The sequence below is a fragment of the Pteropus vampyrus genome, unplaced genomic scaffold, assembly GCF_000151845.1.
Source record: "Pteropus vampyrus isolate Shadow unplaced genomic scaffold, Pvam_2.0 Scaffold488, whole genome shotgun sequence".
NCBI lineage: Eukaryota > Metazoa > Chordata > Mammalia > Chiroptera > Pteropodidae > Pteropus > Pteropus vampyrus.
Genome location: NW_011889269.1, coordinates 599,941 through 608,492, shown reverse-complemented (window position 1 = coordinate 608,492; position 8,552 = coordinate 599,941). Strand labels below are relative to the sequence as shown.

At 51.5% G+C, this 8,552-nt stretch overlaps 1 protein-coding gene across 3 annotated transcripts; it reads left to right on the top strand.

The window, feature by feature from the left end:
- Positions 1–800: 800 nt before the first annotated feature.
- Positions 801–6,039, top strand: SALL2 (spalt like transcription factor 2). 3 transcript variants are annotated; one of them, XM_011382768.2, is made up of 3 exons: positions 801–1,054; positions 1,439–4,262; positions 4,871–6,039. In XM_011382768.2, the coding sequence occupies exons 1-3, from the start codon at positions 988–990 to the stop codon at positions 5,106–5,108; spliced, it is 3,129 nt and encodes a 1,042-aa protein (XP_011381070.1). In that variant the 5' UTR covers positions 801–987; the 3' UTR covers positions 5,109–6,039. The 3 variants fall into 3 exon arrangements, with proteins under 3 accessions (XP_011381070.1, XP_011381069.1, XP_011381066.1); XM_011382767.2 differs by having other exon boundaries at positions 802–1,054; positions 1,439–1,756; positions 1,877–6,039; XM_011382764.2 differs by having other exon boundaries at positions 802–1,054; positions 1,439–6,039.
- The last annotated feature ends 2,513 nt before the right edge of the window (positions 6,040–8,552 follow it).

Genomic DNA, 8,552 nt, shown 5'->3' with positions numbered 1-8,552 from the left:
TGTGTGTTGCAAGAAAAGAACAGTGAAGTAAGAAGGATAGAGAAGAGGGTGCTAAATAGAAAATGGCTCCTTAAATAAGCATGAATTCTCTAAGTTCTGTGTGGGACGGGTGATCTGTGGAATAACTTGCATTTAGCTATTATTCTAGAGGAGAAGGGGCACGGAGTAAAGGGACTTGCAGGGTGGAGTCCTGAAATGACTTCCTTGGAAATTCTACCTTGCAGCCTCCCAACCTGAGAGACTACTTTTGCAGAGGGGTGGCGAGGGTAGGGCCGGAATGGAGGTGAAGAAGACAGAACAAAACTTGGGGTATTTTGAAGTGCCGATTGAAGGGTAGATGTTCTGGGCCTCCCCTCCCACTCTGGCCTCTGAGGCTCATCTGAGGCGATCAGACCACCCTCTGGAGACCACGTTTTCCAGGCTCAGCGGATCCTTTATCCAAAGAAAAATAGGAGAAGCCTGTCGCTTTGCTCTATTGAGCAGGGTTGTGTTTCCCACTGTGCCCCCTTGAGCTTGCTGGGGGTGGGGGCAGGCCTGGGCAAGGACATCTGGAGATGGGGGGATCCGGCAGAGAGCGAGGCAAGGTAGACTCCCACCATGGCCCACAACACCTGTCACTGAGCCTCGGGAAACCCCGCAACGCTCTGGGCTCCCGCCCCAACACACCCACCTCGGCTCCAGTTCCCTCCTCTTCCAGCTCCCGCCTCCCTCCCTAGCAGCTCCACCCCACAAACTCCCCTCCCCAGCAGCTCCTCCCCCACCTCCCCTCTCCCAGCTTTCTCGCTCTTGCTCCTCCCTCCTCCGCCTCCTCGATCCCCTCCCCCTCCTCCGCGGCTCCCTGCCCCCGCTGCCTCCGCGAATCTCCATCTCCGCAGTCTGGGCCACTGGGTGCGGAGGCTGCCGCAGCCCCGGGGGCCACTGCTGCCTCCCCCAATCCCTATACCCATTGTCTCCCACTCCACCCAGCCCTCCACCTCCCCCACAACCATGGCGCACGAAGCCGTGAGAAGCTCTCTTCTCGGGGTGCCCTGCGGGGAGCCAGCGGAGCTTGGAGGTGCGGTAGGGCCCGGCCAGGGCAGGGGTCGGGGCAGAAGGGACGTTCCTGGGGGAGGGGAGGAGGACTTTCGGTGGAGGGGATCAAAACACGGTTCTCTGCATAGGCCCTTGTCCTCACACCCATTCCTGCCTCGCGCCCGCGGGAGGAGGGGGGTGGAGGTGGGGGTGCAGAGGAAGGCAGTAGCTTGCGCGTGCCCCCTCCCCCCATGCTAGGGTTCTCGTATCCAAGAGGGTCAGGACTGAGCTCTAGCCTTCTGCTTGGCCTGATGGTGAGCTCATCTCCCCACCCCCAACTAGCGGTTACTGAGCTCGTTGTTAATGAGAGCCTCGGTATACTCATTCCAATCGCACCACCCACGCTCTCTCCTTGTCTTCTCCCCAGGTGATGCTAGCGAGGAAGACCACCCCCAAGTCTGTGCGAAGTGTTGCGCACAATTCACTGACCCAACTGAATTCCTCGCCCACCAGAATGCATGTTCTACTGATCCTCCTGTAATGGTGATAATTGGGGGCCAGGAGAACCCCAACAACTCTTCGACTTCTTCTGAACCCCGGCCTGAAGGCCACAGTAGTCCCCAGGTCATGGAGGCAGAGCACGGCAACCCCTCAGATTCTGGGTCCTCAGTGTCCACAGATCCCAACTGGGGCCCAGAGCCGAGAGGAGAGGATTCTGCGGGGCATTTTCTGGTCGCTGCCACAGGTACAGCAGCTGGGGGAGGTGGGGGCCTGATCTTGGCCAGTCCCAAGCTGGGAGCAACCCCATTACCTCCAGAATCCACCCCTGCCCCCCCTCCTCCTCCACCTCCACCCCCTCCCCCAGGTGTAGGCAGCAGCCAATTGAACATCCCTCTGATCTTGGAAGAGCTCCGGGTACTGCAGCAGAGGCAGATCCATCAGATGCAGATGACTGAGCAAATCTGCCGGCAGGTACTGCTGCTTGGCTCCTTAGGCCAGACCGTGGGCGCCCCGGCCAGCCCCTCAGAGTTATCTGGGACAGGGACTGCCTCCTCCACCAAACCCCTGCTTCCCCTCTTCAGCCCCATCAAGCCTGTCCAGACTGGCAAGACACTGGCACCTTCTTCCTCCACCTCCTCCTCCTCCTCAGGGGCAGAAACGCCCAAGCAGGCTTTCTTCCACCTTTACCATCCACTGGGGTCACAGCACCCTTTTTCTGCTGGAGGGGTTGGGCGAAGCCACAAACCCACACCTGCCCCCTCTCCAGCTCTGCCAGGCAGCACAGATCAGCTGATTGCTTCACCTCATCTGGCATTCCCAGGCACCACGGGACTTCTGGCAGCACAGTGTCTTGGGGCAGCCCGAGGCCTCGAGGCCTCTGCCTCCCCGGGGCTCCTGAAGCCAAAGAATGGAAGTGGTGAGCTGAGTTATGGGGAAGTGATGGGTCCTTTGGAGAAGCCTGGTGGACGGCACAAATGCCGCTTCTGTGCCAAAGTGTTTGGCAGTGACAGCGCCCTGCAGATCCACCTGCGCTCACACACAGGTGAAAGGCCCTATAAGTGTAATGTCTGTGGCAACCGCTTTACCACCCGTGGCAATCTCAAAGTGCATTTCCACCGGCACCGTGAGAAGTACCCGCATGTGCAGATGAACCCTCACCCAGTGCCAGAGCACCTAGACTACGTCATCACCAGCAGTGGCCTGCCTTATGGTATGTCTGTGCCGCCAGAGAAGGCTGAGGAGGAGGCGGCCATGCCAGGTGGAGGTGTGGAACGCAAGCCTCTGGTGGCCTCCACCACAGCGCTCAGTGCCACAGAAAGCCTGACCCTGCTCTCCACCGGTGCAGGCACAGCCTCGGCTCCTGCGCTCCCTGCTTTCAATAAGTTTGTGCTCATGAAAGCGGTAGAGCCAAAGAGTAAAGCTGATGAAAATACTCCTCCAGGAACTGAGGCCTCCACCATCACCGGGGTGGCAGAAAGTGGCACAGCAACCCGCATGCAGCTAAGTAAGCTGGTGACTTCATTACCTAGCTGGGCACTGCTTACCAACCACTTTAAGTCCACTGGGAGCTTCCCCTTCCCTTATGTGCTAGAGCCCTTGGGGGCCTCACCCTCTGAGACATCGAAGCTGCAGCAACTGGTAGAAAAGATTGACCGGCAGGGAGCCGTGGCAGTGGCCTCTACTGCCTCAGGAGCCCCCACCACGTCTGCCCCTGCAGCTTCATCCTCAGCCTCATCTGGACCTAACCAGTGTGTCATCTGCCTCCGGGTGCTGAGCTGTCCTCGAGCACTGCGCCTGCATTATGGCCAACATGGAGGTGAGCGACCCTTCAAATGCAAAGTGTGTGGCAGAGCCTTCTCCACCCGGGGCAATCTGCGTGCACATTTCGTGGGCCACAAGGCCAGTCCAGCTGCCCGAGCCCAGAACTCCTGCCCTATCTGCCAGAAGAAGTTCACCAATGCGGTTACTCTGCAGCAGCATGTTCGGATGCACCTGGGAGGCCAGATTCCCAACGGTAGTACCACGCTCCCTGAAGGTGGGGGAGCTGCCCAGGAGAATGGCTCTGAGCAATCTACAGTGTCCGGGGCAGCGAGCTTCTCCCAGCAGCCATCCCAGCAGCCCTCTCCAGAAGAGGAGTTATCTGAAGAGGAGGATGAGGACGAGGAAGATGAGGAAGATGTGACTGATGAAGATTCTCTGGCAGGAAGAGGCTCAGAGAGTGGAGGTGAGAAGGCAATATCAGTACGAGGTGATTCGGAAGAGGCATCTGGGGCAGAGGAGGAAATGGGGACTGTGGTGGCAGTAGCCACAGTAGGGAAGGAGATGGACAGTAATGAGAAAGCAGTTCAACCACCTCCTCTGCCACCACCGCCGCCACCGCCACCTGACAGCCTGAATCAAACACAGCCAATGGAGCAGGGAGGCAGTGATGTTGCAGGAGGCATGGAAGAGGGGGGCAAACCTCAGAGGAGCTCCAGCCCGCCGTCAACACTCACCCTCGAAGGGGAAGGCAGCAGCACCACCTTGGTGGAGGAGCTGAACATGCAGGAAGCAATGAGAAAGGATCCAGGAGAGAGCAGTAGCAGAAAGGCCTGTGAGGTGTGTGGCCAGACCTTTCCTAGCCAGGCAGCTCTGGAGGAACATCAGAAGACCCATCCCAAGGAGGGGCCGTTCCTCACTTGTGTTTTCTGCAGGCAGGGTTTTCTCGAGCGGGCTACCCTCAAGAAGCACATGCTGTTGGCTCACCACCAGGTACAGCCCTTTGCCCCCCATGGCCCTCAGAATATTGCTGCTCTTTCCTTGGTCCCAGGCTGTTCAACCTCCATCACTTCCCCAGGGCTCTCCCCCTTTCCCCGAAAAGATGACCCTACGATCCCTTGAGCCTGTTTTTCTGTGCCTGCTACCCTTGGACCCAGGTTGCAGAGAAACCTAGAGCTCTGCAGAAGGACTTCCAAGATTTATGAGCCCTTATTTGTTTTTTCTGAGTTCTTACATGGTATGTCCCAAGTGGCTTTTCTCTAGTCCCTGAGCTTGGAAATTGTTGTGCTTACAGGGGATGGCCCCCTGAGGAATTTTTCTTCCCTCTTCATTGATTGTACCTAAGGAAAATGGATTCTCTACAGCTTTCACATTCCCAAGGGAAATCCTCTCCAGCTTCCTTGGGGTGACCATTTTCCCCTCTCCTTCCTTTCCCTTCCCCTTTCCTTTTGGCAGGTGCATCTGAGCACCCACATTTGGAATTGCAGCCCAGCCCGAAGGGGCCGGCAGCTGTCCCTGGAGGGCCCAGTGCCCCTCCTCTCTGGTGACCTGGTCAACCTGCAGGACCCCAGCTGGTGAGGGTGGGTCCCCTGTCTCTGTGGAACCAGTACACATCTTTCCTGTCAAGTGACTCGCCCACCAAGCCCAGGAGTTCCAGCTCCACCACCACTTCAGGCCTGGCGTCACCAGTGCTGTTTCGCCTAGGAACTGTGGCTGGGAAGGTGCCTCCAGCAATGGGGTCCAGAGAGGCCAAGGAGAAGAAGAGAGCCCCCCTCCTCTTGTTTCAGCTTCCTGCATCCAAGGCAGTGCCTGAGAAGCCCATCACAGAAGAGAAGTAACAGCATGTTACTGTACTTCTCCTTCCCCCTGTTCCAGAAGGTGCCAGCAGTGAAGCTGCAGCAATATCTGTATCTGTGGCTCAGCCTAGGGAGTAGGGAGAAGTGAAGGGTATAGGACACTCTTCCCATGAAACTCCTTGATAGTTACATGAAGGCAAAGGTATTGTCTGGTCGATATGCCGTGACATCTCCAGCTTCTCATATTCCTTCGTCATTGCCTCTCAAAGTTAGGGAACAAGTGGATTATTTGCCAAGAGGTCTCCTTGGGATATTTTGGGAAATGTGAAGTTTTTATCTTTAACAAATGTTGGTGAGGGTAGTTGCAGAAGTAATGATGCAGAGTTGAAAAGTGTTGCTAAAGTATAGGGATTTACGCTGGGAACCTGCGTGATTAAGAAAGGGCCATGATGTAAGGGAGCGGACCTTGAATTCTTGATTGAGTGGATCTCATGAATGTTTTTTTTGGACTAATGGTGACCTGGTGTACAGCAGTGCACCGCAGATCATAGGGGATTCCCTAGCACTAGTGTGCTTCTAGTTTTAGATAACTCTCCTTTATTCCCTGGCCCCTTGTATTTCCCTGATCTTCCTCTCTCAAGGCCCATTTCCTCCCCATTTGCCTGTCTATGGACTGGGGTTTATGTCTTTGCTATTGTCTGGTTCTTAAGAGTCCCAGACTTTGAAAAATGAGCTCCAGGTGGTCCCTGCCTCTCTGTCTTGTAATGAGATGTAGTATTTACTCTTAACATAGGATCATTTGGAACAGGAGTTCTGAGGAGGAGAGAATGTTGGTTCTGCTGATGACTGACTTGAATGATGGCTTCTCCTCTGAAGGTATAGGCTCCAGAGCTTCCTAACATAGTAAAATGTGAAGAGCAGTCAAGGGAGATGTTAGTGTCTTTCCCTTTTCATTAAAGGTGTTTTAACCAAATATTTGTGTGTTTTCTTTATTTCGTGACTAAGTAGCCAGCTGGGGTGTGATATGGGCATTCCTTAGCGTTGAGATTCCCTTCCCACCTACATCTCCTGCCAAAAGCCGAACATATGGTGTTGAAATATTTATTCAGCCTTGTCCTAAAACAACCTCCAGTGAATGCAGTTTTCCTGTGGAAATGGAGTTTGTGGTCTCAAAAGTTAGGAGTTTGTCCACTGTGTGCAGTTTTTGTTTAGATTTTCTCTTTGCCACCAGGCTTTTCTGTTTTTTTCTCCTTTTGTTGTTGTTGTTGTTGTTGTTTTTAAAGGTTGGAAGCTATTTATCAGTCTTTCTTGAACCCCAGGCAAGCCTGGCTGACATCAGTTAATCTGCAGAACCAAAATGAATTAATCTTTATGATCCTTGAGATCTGATGTTATAAACAGAAAGGAAAAAAAAAAAAACCAAACATAATTCGACCCTTATAATTTCTTCTAATAAGATAACATGAAGGAGGATTCTTAGCAGAGGAAGACATTGGGGATGGGAGCATGAAATGAAATATATATACATATATATTCATCTCTTTACAACATGGTAAGTTTCAGATTTTGCACTGACACTTTGGTTTCCTAAAAAGAACATTCTCCAGAACTTTTTAAGACTGTAGTATCACTGAATCTGAGTGCAAAAGAGAAGTAACTGGTAAAATGATTTGCCCAAAGGCACTTGGCTGGTTAGTAGCAGGGTTGGATTAAGAACCCAGGTGGACAGAATCGCTGTCTCAGTGCTACCAGCAGTGGGCAGGGATGCCTTCCTGCTACATCATCAAGGACTCCTGATAAAAGTCTGGCTTGAAGACAAAGGAAGGAGGTGAGTAAACTTATTCTTGGCTCAATTCAGGTTAAAAAATGATGTTTGATTCTAGTTACCCCACCAGAGCAGTACAGGTCCCTTTAAAAGGTACCAGTGAGTGGGAACACATGAGAATCTTGTGAACTTGATTTGGAAAAGAAACAGCTCCTGTCTCTTTAATACCTGGCAAAGCTTTATAAAAAACAAATCTGTTTTTCCTTTTAGCCTATGGAAGGAGGTCGGTCACCAATCCTATTTTCTTCACCTCCCCTGCCCCCATTGGACATGAATAATGCCATTTAACTAATTAAACTAGACTTGCCCTCCCTTTAGATGCCAGTTTCCATTATGGTAACAGCTGTCAGTGAGGATTCTACTGATGGATGCTTCCTTGGGCAGGTCAGCACTGAGCCTGACTCCTCGCTCTCCCCTTTCTGTCTCCTTTTCATTCTTTTTCCTTCCTGGCCTGTATTTTCTTCTTCCATTGGACTCTTATCTGACAGCTTTTCTTTTTCTTTTCTCTCTTCACCTTAAATTTATTCTTTGTCTTAGGGCCTTTAGTCTCTTCCTTCTAGGGGCCCCTTCCAGTCCCTACTCAGCCCCACCATTTCTCGCTCTCAGTCACTTTTCCTTTGGTCATCTTTTCGGAAGGTGAGTTAACTCTAACTTGTTGGAATGAATTTATAAATAAATGCAGCTTGCAAAACACTTTACATGAAATAAACAGTGGATCTAGTTCATACTGGATGGATAAAAAGGATCACTGTTTGAAGGAATAGACAACTTTTTTGCCTAGTAAACATATTTTTACATGATGGTGGTAAATACGATAGACAACAATGGCCTGTGGGTTCCCAAGGGAGGGAAATAACTAACTCAATGCAAAGATGGAAAAGGGGGAGGTGGCGTACAATTCTCTTGAATTCGGCATTCACAATGACCGCTCTTAAAATACACTAACTCAATCCATACAACAACTTAAGAGCCAGTGCAGTTACGCCAATGCAGTTACCATTTCAGAACCTATGTAAGATACACAGAGTCCTTTTTGGCAAATACAGAGATGTGCTGCTTCAGAAATGTCCCTTCAAAAACTGGCTATCTATCTACAAGAAGCCTGGTTAGCTAACAGCCTCCAGCTGTCCCATCAGCCCCTGACCAACGACTGAGGCCCCTAGCTATTCCCATGGAACAGGGACTCAAATGAGTAGTTTTTGCTCGGGAAATCCCCTTTGGGCTGGCAGAGGCTTTGTCAGGTCTGCATCATGTGTGACATCTCTCCCTGCCGAGTCACACATTTCCCCCCTTTTCCTTTTTGTAAGTGTTACTCCCTAATAAAACTTTTGGACTCCTAACTCTGTCTCAGCATTTTCATTCTTGGAAATTTCAACTTGTGTCACCTCTGAGAAGGCCTAGATCTACTGGCACATTTTCATCTCACAAATTCTTGCTCCTGGGACTCCGGTAACCATCCTTGGAACTCCTCAGTAAACCAAGCAACATCTGTCTCCTGATTTGCAAAACAGACTTCACTAGTGTTAGTCTCAATTAGACCCAACTTTGACTTCCCCTTACATGTCCTTGTCTTTTCTAAAGTTTAATAGGAGATTGACTAGCCCCAGTGGACATTTTGCCTTAGATCATAAAATGAAAGACTGAGTTAGGACAAAAACTTA